The sequence below is a fragment of the Tarenaya hassleriana genome, unplaced genomic scaffold (assembly GCF_000463585.1).
Source record: "Tarenaya hassleriana unplaced genomic scaffold, ASM46358v1 Cleome2, whole genome shotgun sequence".
Lineage (NCBI taxonomy): Eukaryota > Viridiplantae > Streptophyta > Magnoliopsida > Brassicales > Cleomaceae > Tarenaya > Tarenaya hassleriana.
This window is the reverse complement of record NW_010965372.1, coordinates 5206528-5228139: the sequence shown is the minus strand read 5'-3', so window position 1 is coordinate 5228139 and position 21612 is coordinate 5206528. Positions and strand designations below refer to the sequence as shown.

The 21612-nt window shown below is 38.6% G+C and overlaps 2 protein-coding genes across 3 annotated transcripts; both read left to right on the top strand.

The window, feature by feature from the left end:
- On the top strand, positions 1–3785 carry LOC104812394 (dihomomethionine N-hydroxylase-like). Of its 2 annotated transcripts, none has more exons than XM_010539524.1 (5): positions 1–33; positions 138–528; positions 2176–2789; positions 2886–3159; positions 3270–3785. In XM_010539524.1, exons 2-5 carry the CDS (start codon positions 177–179, stop codon positions 3644–3646), a joined length of 1617 nt encoding a protein of 538 aa, XP_010537826.1. In that variant the 5' UTR covers positions 1–33; positions 138–176; the 3' UTR covers positions 3647–3785. The 2 variants fall into 2 exon arrangements, with proteins under 2 accessions (XP_010537826.1, XP_019057947.1); XM_019202402.1 differs by having other exon boundaries at positions 138–534; positions 2182–2789.
- Positions 3786–18801: 15016 nt separating this feature from the next.
- On the top strand, positions 18802–21014 carry LOC104813305 (dihomomethionine N-hydroxylase-like). Its single transcript, XM_010540871.1, has 3 exons — positions 18802–19905; positions 20001–20274; positions 20557–21014. The coding sequence occupies exons 1-3, from the start codon at positions 18802–18804 to the stop codon at positions 20925–20927; spliced, it is 1749 nt and encodes a 582-aa protein (XP_010539173.1). The 3' UTR covers positions 20928–21014.
- The last annotated feature ends 598 nt before the right edge of the window (positions 21015–21612 follow it).

Genomic DNA, 21612 nt, shown 5'->3' with positions numbered 1-21612 from the left:
AGAGAGAGAGAGAGAGAGAGAGAGAGAGACGGGGTATGCTTATTTCTCATTGCATGTTCTCGATAGTGTAGAAACCAAACCTATAAATTCTAATTTCCTCATTCTAACTGTGTTGTTTTGATCATTTTTTTGTGCAGGTGAGATTGAAAAAAATCAACTTTAATTAAGTTGTAACGATGAGCCCGAACAACGTTACCACGAGCCTTGAGTTTTCAGCGCAACCATTGCCACTTATTTTTCTAACTCTCGTAATCTCGGTTACTGCGATCTTGTTCTTCGTGCGGTCCACGAAATCATCAAAGGGACGAGAGCTACCCCCGGGACCGCGTGCATGGCCAATCATCGGGAACTTAGGCGGCATGATCATGAACCGACCGGTTTTCAGGTGGATCAACCGAGTCATGAACGAGTTGCAAACCGAGATAGCTTGTTTCCGGTTCGGAAACATCCACGTCATCACCATTTCGTCCGATGAGATTGCCCGTGAAGCCCTTAAGGAGAAAGATTCGGTTCTTACAGACAGACCGGAGTCATTGTTGGTTCTATTGGTTCAAGTCCGGTACAGAAAATGTTGGTTCAAGGACCGGTTTAAGAAACTAAAATGGATTGATTTACAGTTTGTATGTTTCAGTTTTTTAGGATAGTTATTAGTAGTGGTTTGTGGTTTTATGTAACTTCTATTAGCAGTTTTTTATTTTGTTTTTTATAAATACGTGTATGGACATATGTGTAGAGATGGAATGAAGTGATATTTGCAGAGAAATAGTTCTTGTTTTTATGTCTTCCTTTAATTCAAAGAAAGAGTGAATTGAGAGAGAGAAACACTCTTTGAGAGGAATTAAAAGGAAGATAACAGTGGTATCAGAGCGTTTTGAGGTCTTTCTGGGATCTGTGGATCGAACATGGATCAATCTGAAAATTCGGTGAATTCGGCTTTAAACATGGTTGCCCCGATCTTCGACGGGGAAAACTATGAGGTTTGGGCCGTCAGAATGCAAGCGTTTATGGAGGGTGCCGATCTTTGGGAAGCTGTTGAGGAGGATTACGACGTTCCTCCATTACCGGTAAACCCGACGACAAACCAACTTAAGAATCACAAAGAGAAAGTGATGAGGAAGGCGAAGGCGAAATCGTGCATGTTTGCTGCAGTTTCTCCCTCAATCATGATCAAGATTATGAAGCTTCAATCGGCGAAAGGTATGTGGGAATTTCTGAAAAAGGAGTACGAAGGGGATGAAAAAATTCGAGGATTGAAGGTTCTGAATTTGCTGCGAGAATTCGAACGACAGAAAATGAAGGAAAACGAGTCTGTGAAAGATTATATCGATCGTCTTGTCGATATAATCAACAAGGTAAGAATTCTTGGCACCGAAGTTGATGATGTTAAGATTGTGCAGAAAATTCTGGTTTCTATTCCGGAAAAGTTTGAAGCAACGGTGGCATCTTTGGAGAACACTAAAGACATGGCGAAAATCAAATTGTCAGAGGTTCTTTGTGCCCTTCAAGCGCAAGAACAAAGGAGGTTTATGAGAAAGGAGGAGTCTATGAGAAAGGATGAATCGGTGGAAGGTGCTCTAATAGCAAATGCAAAAATAAATTCTACAGGAAATGAAAAATTTGGTGAGCAATCCATTGAATCGTGCAAGCATTGTGGTAAGAAGGGTCATCCACATTGGAGATGTTGGAAAAGACCCGATGTTAAATGCAGGAAATGCAATAAAATGGGGCATGTCGAGAAGATTTGCAAAGAAAAGAATACTGAAAATGTTGAAATTGAAGCGAACAAGGCTGAAGAAAGTGAAGTGGAACAACTCTTTTGATTGACATGGTTGAGAGACATTGAACCAAGGAGGAGTGTTGGTTCTATTGGTTCAAGTCCGGTACAGAAAATGTTGGTTCAAGGACCGGTTTAAGAAACTAAAATGGATTGATTTACAGTTTGTATGTTTCAGTTTTTTAGGATAGTTATTAGTAGTGGTTTGTGGTTTTATGTAACTTCTATTAGCAGTTTTTTATTTTGTTTTTTATAAATACGTGTATGGACATATGTGTAGAGATGGAATGAAGTGATATTTGCAGAGAAATAGTTCTTGTTTTTATGTCTTCCTTTAATTCAAAGAAAGAGTGAATTGAGAGAGAGAAACACTCTTTGAGAGGAATTAAAAGGAAGATAACAGTCATACTCAACTTCAGCAATATGCAGCGGCTTGAAAACCCTAGTTTTCTCAAACTATGGAGATCAGTGGGTGAAGATGAGAAGAGTGATGACGTCAGAGCTGATGTCACCTGGAAGACTGAACTGGTTACTTGATGCCAGAACAGTGGAATCCGACAATCTCCTTGCCTACGTTCACAACCTTTACAAACGGTCCAAGACGGTAAACGTTAGAGAAATCGGGAGGACTTACGCCTACACTGTCATGATGAGAATGATGTTTGGTCGTAGGTGTCTCACGGAAGTATCCACAGAGGATGGAAGCTTGGGACCGATGGAGAGAGAACACGTGGACGCCATATTCAAATCTTTGGACTGTTTCTTTAGCTTTCAGGTATCAGATTTCATTCCTTGTCTAAGGGGTTGGGGTTTGGACAGGCATGAGAAGAAGGCAAGAGAAGCATGTGACACCATTGCTAGGTGCAACGCTCTAGTTATCGACGACAGAATCAAGTTGTGGAGGGAGAGAGAAGGAAAGAAGGATGTCGAAGATTGGCTCGATGTCTTAATCTCTCTGAAAGATTCCGAAGGGAAGCCATTGCTTACGCCTCAAGAAATCAAAGGTGAATGCAAGGTAAGCGATTTCCAATAACCAATAAACACATACACACGTGACGATAACCATATATATTAATTGATATGTATATGTGAAAAACATATATATTCACAGGATGTTTGTGTTGCATCGTTGGATAATCCGGCAAACAACGTGGAATGGACACTTGCCGAGATGTTAAATCGACCCGAGACTCTTAAAAGGGCTATGGATGAACTCGATAGAGTGGTCGGAAAAGACAGACTTGTGCAAGAAAGTGACATACCGAACCTCAACTACATAAAATCTTGTTGCAGAGAGTCTTACCGACTTCATACCGTTGCTCCATTTTTACCCCCTCATGTAACTACTGAGGACACATCCCTCGGGGGATTTTTTGTCCCAAAAGGTGACATGTGGACCCTCCTCTGTAATGTTCAATTACACGCAAGCATGCATGTATACAACTTTGATATGAAAATATTTAAATCTGATGTTTATCATCATATGCTACAACAGGTAGTCACGTGCTGGTGAATAGGGTCCTCCTGGGTCAGAACCCTAAGATTTGGGTGGACCCGGAGGTCTTCAAGCCGGAGCGCCACATCAGCGGGGACGGTTGCTCGGAGGAGGTGAGTCTTATGGAGCCGGAGATGCGGTTCGTATCGTTTAGTACAGGTCGTCGCGGTTGCATAGGTGGAAAGGTTGGGACATACATGACGGTGATGTTGTTGGCTAGGCTTCTCCAAGGTTTCACTTGGAAGCTCCCTCCGGGTTCGGGTCCGGTTCAGGTCGAGCTTGTGGAGTCGCCAACCAGTTTGCTGATGGCTAAGCCTCTGGTTCTATCCGTGGAACCGAGGTTAGCTCCGCATATGTACCCGCAATTTCGCAACTGATCGAAGAAAAAGATCGTTTCCTTTATGAATGTGTGTCGGGATGTACTATGTATGATGTGTTCTCGGACAATAATCACTTATGTTTTAATTTGCATTGCTGCATAGCAATGGTAATTTTCAGTTACGTCTTTTGTATTTCTCTCACGAGTACCTTTTTTATATCTATGGGTATTTGTAGATATTAACAATGGTAATGTTACTTAAAAAACACTAGTTTGTTCGTTGTAAGCCATTAAGCATAATTAAATATTATTTTGTCTTCTTCTAGCTTATCAATATAGATAAACCTTTATTTTTTTTTACTGCCAACAAATATATGAAATTTACCTTTCAAATGTTCCATCGAATATTACCATTTACTAGTTGTTTGGAAAGGGTTAGATCCGTGTACGTGCATGGATATTTACCACAACATTCTATCTGTTCGTTTTTATAATTTAGATTCATCATATATAAATCCATATTTACTCTTAATATCTAATCATTTTTTACTTTATCTAAATTTAAATTAAAAGAACCGACATTAAACGCTTAATCATGTTGGTTTACTTCGGTGTTCACTGCATTTTGTATTTTATCTAGACGAATTAATTTTTCATCAAAACTCATATAAGCATTTTAATTTTAGATTTTCCATGCTAAACATGTTAAGAAGAAGAAAAAAACACTGACAATGATTATTTAATATAAAATGGAAATATCATCAATATTAGTATGCTAGACATTAAATTAAATTCACCAAAAATCATATAAGCATTTAATTTTAGATTTTGTCGTGCTTAGCATTTAGAGAGATAGAGAGAAACAAATATGCACCACACACGACGAAAATTAATGATAATATGATTATTCAATAAAAAAGAAAATGGAAATACGACGAATATTATAAATGTGGCAGGTTGGTTATAGTATTGCCATTCTAAAGAAATCTCAACATCTTAATTACATTCGCCGGAGTCAAATCAGAAGCCTCTCTTTCGATGGGAAGTTCCGTGAGTATGGAGAAAGATGTCAAGCAGCTAGAAAGCTCAGCAGGAACACTCAGGGCAAAACGAGCGGATTTGCTAGAAAGGGTAGAGACGGAAGAGAAAACGGGTCATCTACGGCGGCTCGAAACAGTCGAGGAATGGCTTACGAAAACTGATACCACTCTACGAAAAGCCGATGATCTGCTTCTTCGCAACGGAGATTCCCGAAAAAAGATAGCCAAAATTAACAAAGAGGTCGATAAACTCAAATCCGAAGGAGTGCGGTGACCCGTCGAGTCCCCCCACATAAGGTATTGTCGGTGCCGACAGAGCCAATGGTCGGCCGAGAGAACATGCTTCAAACTGCATGGAAACTTCTTATGGAGGACGGGGTTAACTTAATTGGTCTATATGGTACGGGTGGAGTCGGCAAAACCGCCATTCTGAGACATATCAACATGAAAATGCTCCGAGAAGATCCAGACCAATTCGACATTGTCATTTGGGTATCTGTGTCTAAGGATGATCCGAATCTTAGCATTCAACAATGTATCGGAGAGAGGCTAGGCTTCGACAAGTTTAACGACAAATGGAACCAATGGGAAACATATAGGAAGGCGTATCGTATTTACAATGTCCTGAGTAAAAAGAGATTTGTTCTGTTTTTGGACGGCTTAGTCACCGAGGTGGTTGTGGATTTAAGTGAGCTTGGAATCCCGCCTCCTACGAAGAGAAATGGATGCAAAGTAGTGTTCAGCACTCGTTCTAAAGAGTTGTGTAAGCTCATGGAGCCCGATGTCGAGGCGGAGGTCAAATGTTTGTCACCGGATGATGCCTGGGATCTTTTTCAAAAGAATGTCACGGTAAAAACGTTAAGTATGCATCCAGAAAATTACTGAACTAGCAAAAGAAATTGCGAGAAAATGTCGGGGCCTCCCTCTAGCACTCAAGGTTATCGGTGGGAAAATGGCATCAAAAAGCTCGGTCTACGACTGGAAACACGCAGTGAACATGTGGACTCCGTCGACCATCGAGAAAATGTGCTTCGAAGCACACGGGAGAGAAGTTGAAATATTTAGTCAAGAGCTATAAAAAAATATTCTAGAAAGTTATCATAATATTACCAATATTAATTTATATATTTATATTAAATAGATAAAATATTTTAAAATTCTTTTAATATTTTATCTTGGATAATTATAAAACTCTAATAATTTTCATCCAAATCTCTGGTATACTTTATAATTATTTTTTCACCCAAATCTATTGTCTACTTTATAATTATTGTGTTTTGATGAGATTTGGACCAACAAAGTAATAACTCGGCCAGCCCATAGCAGGACACTTCATAAAGTAAAGCCCATTAGACAAACCAGGCCCAACGTGTGGGCAGACCTTAGAAAGTTAAAATGAGTTAGGATTCACCGATTCAGTACGAACAAAAGCAACAATAGAGCCGAGTTCCAGAGTAGGCATAATTTCCCATGTATAGTTAAACTGACTGCAAACCCAGCTTTTCCCTGAACTATAGATCAGACCAATCTCAAACCCGTACACTCGAACCAGAAACCCACCGCTGAAAAATCGGGCAAAACCCTAGTTTTTACCTACTGTTCATTCCTGTCTGTTTTCTGCTTGTGAATCATGGTAAATGTTGTCTCTTTTGAAATATCATTAGGCCAAGTAACCCTATGACCTCGTTCCCCAAGATGTTCGATCTCCTTACTTTCATTTCTAGGATTTTCCTGTATGTTTATCCATCTAGATTTCAATTTGCGTCATCTTTGCTTGAATTCGGTTGTTATGTTTGGATTTTTGTGGTTCTAGGAAGTTATGGAGAGATAGATTCGGTGACCACAGTCTCGCCTCTGGTTAACCTTTGGTTGTCTCGTGACACAACAATCAGGTTCGTGCCCTAGACTTTTCCTGAGAAGCTAACATCTAGCGAAGAAATTGTGGACAACTGAACAAATCGAAGAAGAACCTGAACAGAAGATTAAACCAGAAGAACAAAGCAAGGCAAAACAAAGGAAGAAGAAGATCTGAAAAAATGCTCTGTTGTATTAGAAGTAAAACTCAGTTTCTTTACAATGCCCAAGCTCTCCTATATACAATATGCAAGTGATCCCAAATAAAAGATTACAGTACAAAAGATGTAAAGTTGTCAGGAGACAAGTAGTGTGTTGCACATACCGTTATGCAGCAGGGAACATCTTCAGACCATAGTACAGCAGACAAAAATAACTTCTTCACCAAGTAGTGTAGAGTAATAGAAATCTCATGTCTTTTCTTATGACAACTTTGTAAATCAAATCTCAAATTTCGCGTTTGAGATTTGATTTGTGAACCACTTTCAAGATATTGGAGCCATTGAGCCCTTTGTTTGCTTACGATGGGGGTATTGTCTCTTGTGATAAAACCCTCCAACATGGCTTCAACTTCCTCTAAACGAAATCATCTCTGAAACCTGGAAACGAATTTCCGCACTTTACAACCTTTGAATGCGCTAGAGGTAAGGCGAAGTGATATCTTAGCCAGAGTAAAGGAAAAAGAAGAAAAAGAGTGTAGACGGATACACGCTATCCAGTACCGGTTTTCAAGAATGGAGGCACCTTTAAGCCAAGTCGATGTTCTTCTCGACGCTAGAGAAGAACACATCCAACAGATGTGCCTTTACGGTTGTTGCTCCATAAACCTGCGATCTAGCCATCGCTACACAAGAGAGATTGCCAAGAAATGTAGAACCGATAGTCTAGAAACTGAAGGAGTTTTTTTTATCATGAGTTGCCCCGTAATGCTCCCATGTCTAAGGCAAAGTGGATATACACCAAATCCATGGTGGGAAGAGAGGATATACTATGGGAACAGATTAAAAATGATGGAGTTGGAATCTACAATCCATATGGTATAGGTGGAGTTGGTAAAACCAACTTTCTCAAACACGTCAAGAAAAAGTTGGAGGCAAAAGATGGTTTTGACTTGGTGATTTGGATCGTGGTATCCAAGGATACTCAAATTCGGAAGATGTAAGAGACTATCGGAAAGATGATTTGGGTATACAATGAGAGATGGGAACAAAAAAAAGATAGTAAAAGGGGGTAAAATCCACCGTGTGCTTATAGAAAAGGGGTATGTGCTATTATTTGACGAACTTATAGAGAAATGTGGATCTAGGAGAGATCGAAATCCTATCACGGAAAGAAGATATCCACATCCAATATATTATTCACCATTCATACTCGCGAAGTGTGTGTGGCTATGAACACGGATGATGCGATCGAATTCCGATGTTTGAAACATATTGAGGCCTTACTTTTAGTCTGAAATGTAGTAGTTTTGGATGCGTTGGAAAGTCATACAAATATTCTCATGCTCGCCAAACAAATAACTAGAAATTGTTGTGGTTTATCACTAGCGCTTAATATTATAGGTTAAATTATGTCAAGCAAAAGAACAGTAACGTATTGACAACATACGATCTGTGTTTTGGAATCATTAGTCCATAATTTTGATGGTATGATAGATAAAATTTTTCCGGTTTTGAATTACAACTATGATGGTTTAAGATTTGATGGAATGAGTGAAAAAATCAAATTATGTTTTCTATATTGTGCTCTATATTCCGAATATTATGGCATGAACAAAGATGAGTTGGTGTATCAGTTGATGGAGGGGAATCGTAGATGGACTAGGGGATATAGAAACATCGGAGCGTGAGAGTCATTCTATCATCAATAGCCTTGTCGATGCTTGTTTATTGATGAAGGGAGATGATCGTAAGGTGAAAATTCACGATGTAAAACGTGAGATGATGTTGGGGTTGACATCCGGTATGGGAAAGAAAAAGGAACATTTCATTGTGAAAGCGAATGTCGAATTGCGTCAAAGTTTGGCTGTCAAGAATTGGAACGAAGTGAGAAAGATATCATTGATGTGTAATAAAATCGAAGAGATAACAGTTAGTCCCCAATGTTTTGAGTTGGAAACATTTTTCCTTGGAGAGAACTACTTGGATAAACTATCTGGTGATTTCTTTCAATTTATTCCAAGATTGATTGAATTGGATTTATCGTCTAACCGATTGAAAAAATTACCGGAGAAAATATCGAAATTGGTATCGTTGCAGTATATCAACTTGGCGGAGACAAAAATAAGATGATTGCTGGTTGGTGTTACAAAGGTGCAAAAACAAATCCACCTGAATATGGAGCACATATATAAGCTTCATAGTATTGATGAGTATCACATATATTAAGGTTGAAAATATTGAGACTATATTGGTCAGGTATTAATATAGATGTAGATGCATTGAATGAATTGCAGCGATTGGAAAATCTGCAAGTGTTAGACTTATCGATTATTGCGATAAGCGATGTAGAAGGAATTTTAAAGGATCAGAGGTCGACAAGGTGTATCGACCGACTGAGTAGCCGTTTTGTTCGGATAGAAAAGTTTGTTACTAGGGAGATGGAGAGAAGAAAGAACACAAGCGATAGATTGTTTTGTATCAACGAGAACCGTATGGACACAAAACGATCTCGTTGATACAAAACAATTTATCGTTTATGTCACTTCTCCTCTTCATCTCCCTAGTAACAAACTCTTATATCCGAACAAAACGGCTATTCAATCGTCTGATACACCTTGTCGACCGCTGATCCTTTAAAATTCCTTCTACAACGCTTCTCGCATTAATCGATAAATCTAACACTTTGCAAATTCTTCAACCATTGCAACTCATTCATTGCATTTACATCTATATTAATTCATGACCAATGTAATCTCAATATTTTCAACTTTAATATACGCGATATCCCATCAATAATTCGAAGCACATACATGTGCTCCATATTTAGATGGATCTGTTTCTGCAGCTTCGTAATACTAACTGACAATCGTCATATTTTTTATCTTTGTCAAGTAGATACACTGCAGCGATACAAATTCTGATATTTCTTCTGGCAATTATTTCAGTCGATTAGACGATAAATCCAAATCAAGCCGTATAGACACTGAAAGAAACCGCTCGATACTTTATCCAAGTAGTTCTCTCTAACGAAGAGTGTTTTCAACTCAAAACTATGAGGACTACCTGTTATATCCTCGATTGTATTACATATCAATGGCATTCTTCCCAAGTCGTTTCAATTCTCGACAACCGGACTTTGATGCAATCTGGCATTCGTTTTCATAATGAAATATTCTTTTTTCTTCTTCGTATCGAATGACACCCTCAACGCCATCTCACATACTACATCGTGCATTTTCACATTACGGTCATCTTCCTTCATCAATAAACAAACATCAACAAGGATATTGATGATATAATGACCCTTGCGCTCTAATGTTTCTATATCTCCTATTCAATCTATGATTCCCTGCTATCAAGTGATAGACCAAACCATCTTTGTCCATGCCATAATCTTCAGGATATAGAGCACAATACAAAAAAACATAATCTAATTTTCTCACTCATTCCATCAGATCTTAAACTATCAAAGTTATAGTTCAAAAACGAAAGAATTTTATCTATAGTTCCATAAAAAATATGAGCTGATGATTCCAAATCACAAATCGTATATTGCTAATCCGTTAATGTCATTTTGCTTATCATAACTTCACCTACAATGTTAAGCACTAATGATAAAACGCAATATTTTCTGGCAATGTTTTGCGAAAATGAGAATTTTTGGATGATTTCCTAACACATCCAAAACTACTAACTTTTAGAATAAAGTAAGACTTCAATATGATTCATTCATTGGACTTCCATCACATCATCCGAATTCATAGCCACACACATTTCACGGGTACGAGTGGTGAATAATATCTTAGATATGGATACTTCTTCTCGTGATGAGATTTCGACCTTTTCTAGATCCACCTTTCCCCATAAATCGTCAATTAATAACAAAACCTCGTTTCCATAAGAACACGGTGGATTTCACCCCATTTTTCTATCTGTTTTTTGATCTCATACTTCGTTCTATACCCTTAGAACATTTTCGATAGTGTATTATATCTTCTAAATCTAAGTATCCTTAGATACCACGACCTAAATCACCAAATCAAAGTTATCTTCTCCCTACAACTTTTTCTTGATATGTTTGAGAAGGTTGTTTTTTCTTGATGCATACCCACAACAATATTTTCTTTTTTGAAAAGAAGCAAAATAACCGAAATCAAACATAATCTACCTATATTCAGGTGTTGATGTTTGATTTGACCGATGAGTTCTTCCAAATTGTTGAATTGCTCGATCAGCACTCCAAGGGAGCTCCAAGGTCAAGTGGATAGAAGAATACCAAAAGGCTCCAACATAAATTTAAAGGAAATCCTGCATAGATAGGAACACTTGAAGGTTGAAATTTAAACTCTTTCAAGTTTTGTCCGCAAGGAAATTATGATATACCTTAATTTATCAAAACTTAAGGATCATGGAAAAATAAACAAACACATGTTTATATAAAGCCGGAGAATCTACCAACATGGCACACCTGATTTGCTGCCCTTCTATCTACTTGCAGTGAAACACCAGCTGACCCAGCTTCAGAAATAATGACAACCAACTTTTTACCATCCATAAATAGCTGCTTCTCGTGCATGTTAACCATTTCCATGGTGATAATATCCTTTCTAAAATACCAGACAAGCACAAGCAATGAAACTTAAACCACTAGTGCCCCCAAGAAAGAATTGGATACATAAATTAGGGGAATGAGAGAGGATTCGAAAATTCACGTGTTCCTTGCTTGATATGTAACACCTTTCCCATTAGATGCTCTTACAAGCATACCTCGCCTGCCTGTAATTTCTGCTACATTGTCAGGGCCTCCAAGCTGCATCATTACATACAGAAAAAGTCGCAACAACTTAGATTCATTGTTATGAAGTTTTAACGCATTATAGTTAACCATAAAGTTAAGCCTTTGGATACTCAAGTAAGAGCATCAGGCAAATCCCATGAATTGGATAAAAGGTTCATCAAGAAAACCCCATTAACATCATCCACACAAGCCACAATACCATAAACATAACGAACATTGTGTACCTTCCATCAGAACATTACGTAGAGAAAATGTTTAGAATTAGTCTATACGGAAAGATGCATGAACATTACCTGATCAATAATATCATCCAAAGGATTGTTTGGAAGATTCAAAGAACGAACTATCTCAAGAATTTTTAATTTTCGCTCCAGAGCTGCTTCATACCTAAGAAACAAAGGATCATCATTCTTTAAAATTTGTTCTACTTTTCTTCCGTAACCGAATCAGGGAAACAAAATCAAGACACATCCTGCTTCGAATCAAACACTTTTCTAGCGGTATATAGACCTTTTCTGTAATTCTGCAATGTAGAGGCGTCTTGCTTGAATGTATTCCTCTGTCTTTTCCTTGCATGAAAGGCATGTCTAAGGTTCAGGTGGTATTTCTGTAACTGGAGGAACTACGCAACTGGGATGAATAAGCTTCTCACATTCCGAACAGTGGAGCAACTTCTTCCTCTCCTAGTTTCATCACGAGAAATATTACTAAAATCTCACAGGGGGTCAAGCTGTCCAAATTAAGGAAAATACCTCTTCTCCATTGCATATCTGACAGATTTGGAATTCATCGTCAGAATCATTAGAATCATGAACAGAATCACCTGCATTGAATACAGTTCACCTAGTGAAGGACTGAAGAGAAAAGACAGATCTTGAAGATTTAGGATTGAATTAAATGCTACAAGAGAAATGATTGACATCTACAAGGAGAACAATAACATAATGATGAATACTTGATTCAGAAGAGACAAATACAATGATTGAGAGATTTGGGAACATCACTCATCTTTATCATAACAAAATAAGTATAAGAAAATAGCTCGTTGATGTCAAGATCATAAAATCTATGCACATTATGTTATTGATGGAGATATCTCCAACCACCAACAGGGCCTTCTACTAATAATGTGCTCGATAACACATATATCAAAACAGAAAAAATATAAGAGAACAAGCAAATTAAAGCATGCAGCTTTTTCTTGATAAAGAAGCAGAAAGGGAGGAAAGGTAATATCTACAGCCCCATTTAGATGTCAATACAATGTCGCAATAGTTAATACACAAGCTTTTTGAAGACGGTCTATGGTCCTTAGAAAGGACTTTGTGGAACTAACAAAGCATTTATTTGAATATCAGAGACTTCTTTCATTTAGGTCTTTCATGCAAGTAAAAAGGAAAAAAGAAAATAAAGAAGACCATTTACCTCCATTTCTACTTCCAGAGGAGCTTCAACAATCTCAAACTCCGCTCCTTTGTAGCTCAGAGTACGGCATACATACATCCCTCTGTTATACAGACAGAAGGTTAACATAAGCTATGATAGATAGGAGATATGACACAGGATTTAAAACTTGGCTTTCATGTCCATGGCCACCAGTTCTAGTGCTCCTACACCGCCTTTATCAAGAGCGACTGTAGAAAGGTTCTGTTAGAAGTTTTCATTGGCTTTACCTTTATAATATAAATAATGACAAAAAGATATAATCAAGAACCAAAGATACTCCGAGAGACAACTCGGATAAGTGTGATCACAGCAGCAGTACTTATAAGAAAGAATGTTTGATACATACTCGACACAGATACTCAATCCCAAAGCCTAGTAAGTCCATTTTTATCTATAATTAGCATTAAGAACAGTGTTGTTTCTGTTAACTGAAATTCAGATCGCACAGCAACAGAGTCGATGAATTGGCACTGAAATATGTTACGAAAGAGGCAGAAAAAAAGCAGACCTAGAAATTCATTAAACTCAATGAAACTTGTTCCAGCTCCCCAAAGACCCAGCCTGACCATATAACCCATATTTCGTGGTTTAGATGCACCAGTAGCTGAGCAATAAAGAACACGTGCTTCAGGGAGTTTATCCTGCTTTGTCAAATTCAATTATCTAGAGTCAGTTAGAAGGCTGATTCACAACCATTCATTCCAAACCAATTATCCTCTGTGACTCGGAAGAAATTTAACCAAAACAAAGCAGAAAGAAGCATAAAGTACTAAACCAAAAAGCAAAGCAGTATCAGTTGAAGCAACAAAGAAAAGAGAGCACAACATCACAAGGGACAAAATATTCAGAAAGTCAGATTCAAGTTACGGACCTGAATGTCAACAACTGCCTGCCCAATACGAGTTGGCTGACTCCCAGTTTCAGGTACCAAGTTTTTTGCTTTATGACACTAAAAAAAAGAGAGAAGTTTCTTAGTAGCTGAAGGCTGAAGCTGAAAAATGTATTAACAATAAAAGCTCAGCTCCAAAGACGATAGAATTGGCAACCTAGCCAAACAAAATCATGAATGCAGTGTCTCAAAATTCATAACAGAACATACTCATACATTGTACAACTCACAAAAAAAGGGTCTAAAAGGCATAGTATTAAGGCAAACAAATTTAACATATAGCATTTATGGATTTGCTACCTCATCAAAGATCACGAGGCCATCGAAGCACACCACTGAACAAGCTGTTGCAGGCAGGAACGACCCTTCTCAGAGGAAATAATAAGGCTATTGTATGTCAAGAATACCACTCCTTTAATCCCAACAGACCTTGAGTCGAGCTTTGAATAGGGTAACTTGTTCAAAGCATGCACTGCATGCAAAACACGTGGTCACAAATTTTATTCCTAAAACGACAAAGACAAAAATACGCATTGCAATTTCAATGCTCACTTGGCTGATGGCATCAGAACACAGAACCTAGTTCAGTTTTCCTGTTATACTGCTCTGTTATTATTTCCAGCCCTCTAAGATTTTAAACTTCCCCAGATGAATCTATAAGAAAGTAACACTGAAGACAGAGAAGGGCATTCACGAATGAATTATTTTCTAAGTATAACATGCTTTGATTAATCTAAAATAGTCCTGTTTAGCACAAAGATCAGCATTCCCAAGAATTTTCTAGGCCTGAAGATCTGGAAACAGAGACCAAAGAGCTATAACTGCATTTCAGAAAAGATCAATAAGAATCGTTGATTCCTTGCATGGTGTAATGTGGCTGAGAGACATGTCTATACACTAAATCCTAACTGCTGCAACCATGTGTCAATTCACATCTTTAGCCAACACAAGCATAATTTGATTTCATATTGTCTAATCAAAATCAAGCACTTCAAAAAAAAAACCTTCAGCGTCAAAACAAGGCAAGTCATGTAAATCCAGAAAGTGCTTTTATGTAAAATAGAGAGACCGATTTTAAAAATCAGTACCTTTTGCGCATGTTGCACCTACATCATCAAGTCCCTTCTTGCATCGTACTCCAAGTCTGAGCCAACAAAAATCCACCTGTGTGAGGCCACAGGGAACAAGGCAAACTTAACTGACGGAGTAAAGAATGTGATTATGCAGGCTGCTGCAGAGGCGGGAGAGTCTGAATCGGCTGTCGGCTGCTGGAAATGTGGCCGTGCCCTAGCGAGGAGCTCCGGCGGCAACATTTGGGGAAGTTGACAGGTAGGGCACGAGAACTCGACCACACCGGTCTTCACCCTCAGGATCACACGGCAACCGGCGCACCTCACCTGAACCTCAGCCCTGCCTCCACCTCCGCCACCGCTGCCTGAGGAGGATTGCGGAGGCGGAGCCGGCGGGCGCGTCATGGAGACGACGCCTGACTTCGAGCGGATCCGAGAGACAGATGCGATTCCAGGAGACGAAACGCCTTCCAGAGCGAGAGAGGCGAAGACTGGAACAGTGTAAGTAATGATTCGCGAGGGCGCGAAAGGTCTCTCGGTGCTCTTTTCTTTTCTCCGTCTTCTCCTCCTTCTCCTTCGGTTCCTCGATTAGGTTTTCGTAGCAGCAGATTTGTCCCTTTTTCTTTTTATTTTGTTTTTTTAATTAATCTGAATTTTCATGCTTCTTTCTTTTTTTTAAATATCGTATTCAGGAAGTTAAATTAAATCCGGAGAAATATTATTTACATGAGTGAGTGACGACGGGGTGTGTGGGCCGGAAAAACCCACCTACGAGTTGGGAAGTGCGGTCGAATGAGCACGTGAAATATCACGTGACCCACCTTCTACTGCCGCATTTTATAAACTTGCTAACTTTGGACCTAATTTATAAATTATTAAATAGTTATGGGTTAGTGAAGAAGGGTATTTGATTTGGGTCGTTGTTGTAAACTATATTTGGGCTTTGTGAACGAACACACAAATGGGTTGGGCTAAGTTCCTTTTCTTAAATGGGGAGGAGAGGCATTCAAACGTTAGCAACAACAACACCAAGAATCGAGAGAGGGAGAAGAGAGCTTTCACACACTCTCTCTCTCTCTCTCTAGACCCTCTACGACTTCTCTCTCCTCAACACAAGCAACCTAGATTATGTTGGCTATAATGTCCGAAAATATATGAAAGAGTAATCCGAAAACACATGAAAGAGTAATCACTAGACAAGGGATCGCATGACTTGGTGCAGCGGTTCGAACCCGACTCGTCGAGCACTGGAACATGATGTAGCCAACAGGCGAGCCAGGCGAACCGCGCCGAATCGAAACACCCCGAATGAGGGATCGCATTCCAGTTCGAACCCGACTCGTCGAGCACTGAAACATGATGCAGCCAACAGACGAGCCGCTGCATTCAGTCTTGCGATCCCTTGTTACGATTGGACTGAATATCTTCATGTATTTTCGGACACTCTAGCCAACACAATCTTCTGGACAAAATATCACTTTGTTTTTGTTATCTTCTACAAGGGAGAGAAACTAAAAAAACCCTAGAAATGCAAATGAGGAGAAACAATGACAAACAGAGAGTCAAGGGCCTCACCGGAAACCCAAACATTAAGCAGGTCACCAAATATCTCTCTCCAGGACTGCTAATACTCCTGGAACCACAAAAATCCAACCTTTAATCGAAATCCAGAGAGAAACAATGACAAGTATTCATAAAGAAACAAAACAAAACAGTAGAACCTCTTCTCTTTCTCTTTCATACCAGAGTTGATGAACGAAACAAGGAGATAGGAGTCAAGAAGCTCGTAGAAGTTTTGAGAGGAAGTTATGTAAGGTGCTGGTTTCAATGTAATTGAAAAGATTGGAGAAGAAGATATTAAAACTCGAACCTGGGGAAACGTTATTGACCGAGACTAACGCTTGACTGAGCAGATCTCTATCACTGAAACTGATATCTCTTCAGACATGATGAATACCTGTCTGCATTTTTCTAATTCAAGGAAACGCTTTTATCGACTCTTGTACGATCTCTTCTCCAAAAAACAAAACCAAAATGGAAAATAAAATATCTCTTGCCAATCAAGGTATAACTAATGGGCCTGGATTGTCTAATGGGCCACAAGTTACTCCAAATCTTATCAAATCACCGATTGGTTATTGTTTTCGCTTACCCGATCGGTTGGGTTAAATAACCGAAATTATTCGGTTAATCGAAATACCCAAATTAAATTAGGGTTCCTCGGCCTAACTTTGGATCGTACCTCTCTCTTTTGTTTCATCTCTCTCGTTCATCGCCTGATTCCTCTGCCTTCTCCATCGTCGTGTTTGGATTCTATTCGTTGTTAAATATGCTGCGACGGCCGATGGACAATTCCGTCGCAGTTTCTGTCGCAATTTGCAGTTTTTTTTAGTAATCCCTGAGATCCAAATAATATATCCTTTCTTGGTTTGAAGATCATAACCATGCATGTATTAGATATGATTAATTGGATGGAGTCATTACCTCGACAACATGCATGGCTTATTGGTATAAACATGTAGGGGACCAGCCAAGCTATATGGCAGACCACGTCTCCAAATATCGGAGATTATATAAGGACCATACGTACGCTAAATATTTCGAATCACGTTTTTGTTATGTCCATTATTGAGAATGAAAATCTGTGAACCCTAGAGTTTGGTGCATGTCTCCCTGGTCGAGAATCATGCATTGTTAACTAACGGATGCGACCTGCCAACAAAGTTTTCATTAATAGCTTGTCTGGAAATTTATATTTAAAGATGATTTTGATCATCATTTTCCGGCACATCAAACTGTAATGATTCATTATCCTTTGCTTTCTATTTCTCGAAGAAAAAAATATGTTCAATATATAGTTTCATAAGGAAACAAGTTGTCCGCCGAGAATTGTCTTGCACCGTTGAATTATTTCGACAGACGTGTAGATTACATCACGGGCGAAGACAACTCTGTTTTAGGAGATTTTATTGTAAGTCTTCATCTCTTCAAGTCATTTGTTATTTAAGTTTGTAATTTTTAGTTTTATTTATTTTTATTATTATACATATCTATATTAAGAAACAAAAAAACTATGATTTTAGGATAATCGCTCCAGGATCTGATTTAAAAAAAGAGTCATTATATATAGGAAAACGAGATATAAAAAACGTGGAGGATTTTATTTAAATACTACGTCCATGTGATGAGGAAATTACAAATTTACAATACGATAAACTCTGTTGAAAAGCAATTGAATTCTTTCGAATCTTATTGTTATGAATGCATAATATCCTCCAATATTCACATAACATGTATATGAGCTATTTATTTGATAATTTTGCGCTTCATATAACACTTCCATGGTGTTTATTTAATGCCTGCTATAAATGATGTAATAATTAATGCATACCGTTTTAACAGTTATATGAAAAGCATGCGGTCTTGAAGCAAATGTATTGTTAACATGATATGGTGGGTCCTTAAGTACGATTTGGTTGTAACTTGTGAAATTTTAGGCTGTTTCCTTAATTTCTGACAGGATGTTCTTAAGCATGATTTGGTTCTAGTTTGTATATCAAAATATAATGTTATCAACTAAAAATCTACAAAAGAATAATTCTCAATACATAATTTCAACTTAAAATCAAATTGTATTTCTTAATAATTCTCAATACGGATAAGATATCCGAATTTTTCGATGTATCGGAAGTCCGTTCTACAGACCCGAACCCTACACTAACCTTTAAACCAAAAAACAAATTGCAATTTTGCGCACTAATAATTACTTATTGAAAACTTATTACAGATAAATAAATAAAAAAACAAGCCAACTGTTTTTTATAGATTATTTAATATTTATCACGCTCTTTCTTCTTCTTTGTGCAGGTGAGTTTGAAAAAAGAATCAAAAACCCTAGCAAGATTCTAAATATAATTTGGACAATTAAGGTCACACCATCAACGTGAACGTGAACATGAACATGAACAGCAATAGCCTTAACATGAACGTTGAGTTATTAACGCAACTACGGCAAGGAACCTTTCTGTTTATTGTACTTTCTGTCACTCTCATCATCGTGTATTTCGCAAGAGATTACCTAATCCGATCCATGAAAACATCAAAGGGACGAGAGCTACCTCCAGGACCCTTTCCATTTCTTGTACTTTTTATCACTCTCATCATTGTGTGGTTCGCAAGATATTACCCAATACGTTCCACGAAAATATCAAGGGGACGAGAGCTACCTCCAGGACCACGTGGATGGCCCATGGTCGGGAACTTGGTCGGACTGATCACGAACCGGTCTGTTCATACGTGGATCCACTGTGTCATGAATGAGATGCAGACAGAGATTGCATGTTTTCACTTCGGCAATGTCCACGTCATCACCATAACGTCCGACCAGATTGCCCGAGAAGTCCTTAAGGAGAAAGACAGTGTTCTCGCCGATAGACCTGAGTCATACTCAGCCTCACTAGTGAGCAATGGCTTCAAGGCTCTCATTTTCTGCCATTACGGAGATCAATGGAAGAAGATGAGAAGAGTGATGACGTCAGAGTTGATGTCACCCGGAAGACTGAACTGGTTACTTGATGCAAGAACCATGGAAGCCGATAATCTCCTTGCCTATGTTCACACCCTTTACAAACAGTCCGAGACGGTAAACGTTAGGGATATCGCGAGGACATATGGCTATGCTGTGATGATGAGAATGATGTTTGGTCGGAGGTATCTCAAGGAAATGTCCACAGAGGATATTGGAAGCTTGGGACCAATGGAGAGAGAACACGTGGATGCTATATTCCATGCGTTGGATTGTACCTTCAGCTTTCAGATATCAGATTTCATTCCCTGTCTAAGGAGTTGGGGTTTGGACAGGCATGAGGAAAAGGTAAGAGAAGCCAGTGAAACCATTGATAAGTACAACGAAGGAATTATTGACGAGAGGATTGAGATATGGAGGGATAGAGAAGAAGGGAAGGAGGGTGTCGGAGATTGGCTCGACATCTTAATCTCGCTAAAAGATGCCGAAGGGAAGCCACTGTTAACACCTGCAGATATCAAAGCTGAATGCAAGGTCGGTGATTTCCTACAACTTAGAAAAAACACATAAATGTGAACCGTGTTCATGTGTGTGTATATATATATGCAACAACATTATACATTTTGCAGGATATTTGTGTTGCAACGATGGATAATCCAGCAAACAATGTGGAATGGACACTCGCCGAGTTGTTAAATCGACCCGATACTCTTAAAAGAGCAGTCGACGAACTCGATATAGTGGTTGGAAAAGACAGACTTGTGCAAGAAAGTGATATACCGAAACTCAACTACATCAAATCTTGTTGTCGAGAATCTTACAGACTTCATCCCGTTGCTCCATTTTTACCCCCTCATATAGCTATAGAGGACACAACCCTCGCAGGTTACTTTGTCCCCAAAGGTAACTAGCTATCCATACACTTTAATATAAAATATTCAAATTCCGAATTCTAACTATTACCGCACCCAGTAATTAAACTTAAGGCCAGTATATATAGTAATAAACTTTCTTTAAGATTTAACCTAGAATTTTTTTCCCGTGTTATGTCTATCAAAACAATATACATTATGTTTATGAAATAAAGAAAATTATTTAATCAATATGGTATTATATACGCCGTTTAGCATCCATAACGGCTCTCGTTACTCATATGCTAATCACATAAATATGCTTCAACAACAGGCAGTCATGTGATGGTGAGTCGGGTCGGGCTAGGTCGGAGCCCTAAGATATGGGAGGACCCTCACGTCTTCAAGCCGGAGCGCCACATCAGCAGGGACGGGTGCTCGGAGGAGGTGAGTCTTATGGAGCCAGAGATGCGGTTCGTGACGTTCAGTACAGGTCGTCGAGGTTGCATAGGTGTTAAGATCGGGACATACATGACGGTGATGTTGTTGGCTAGGCTTCTCCAAGGGTTCACTTGGAGCCTCCCTCCGGATCTGGGTCGGGTCGAGCTCGTGGAGTCGGTGACCAGCTTGCTCATGGCTAAGGCTCTGGTTCTGTCCGTGGAACCGAGGTTAGCTCCGCATATGTACCCGCAATTTCGCAGCTGAAGAAAGCCGTCCTTTCCTCTATCAATTTAGTTTATATGCGCAAAGAAATGAATAAATGTGTGCGGATCTTGCCGTACAATTATGCCACTATTCACTAGATTTTATTTATTTTATAATTATTAAACATATAATTATTTTTATTTATGTTAGGCTCTTTTTGGGTTATAAAATCTGAAATTAAAAAAAATCGGTTTGTTAGACGATTAAAAAGTTATTTGTGTAAGATATGAGCCTCGTATACGAAGAGGGGGGGGGGATAAAAGGCTGATATAGACCAAATACCTAAAACTTTTAGGATATTTAAAATAGAATATGAACTAATAAAAAAAATCATCCAAGTTTTAAACCTAAAATTTTAGATGCACGTATGTGAACCCAAACCTATTTTTAAAATTAAAGAATTAAGGCCTCATAATTGTGGGGTGGGCCCAATGGGTCATGTGATTGAATGGGTCCGGTTGGTATGTTTTCAATGGACTGTTTCTTGAAAAATTTCGATTGGTATGCAAAATATCGATTTTGGGTGGACAAATATAAAACGATTGTGGCTTGGTGTTAAAAATTTACAAAACTTAACTCATTTGAATATGGATTACACACAAATTTAGAAAGTATTGAAAAAATGTCATGTTTATCAAATTTGAGAATATTAATACTAATAGGGTCACGTGTTAGGATAAATGTA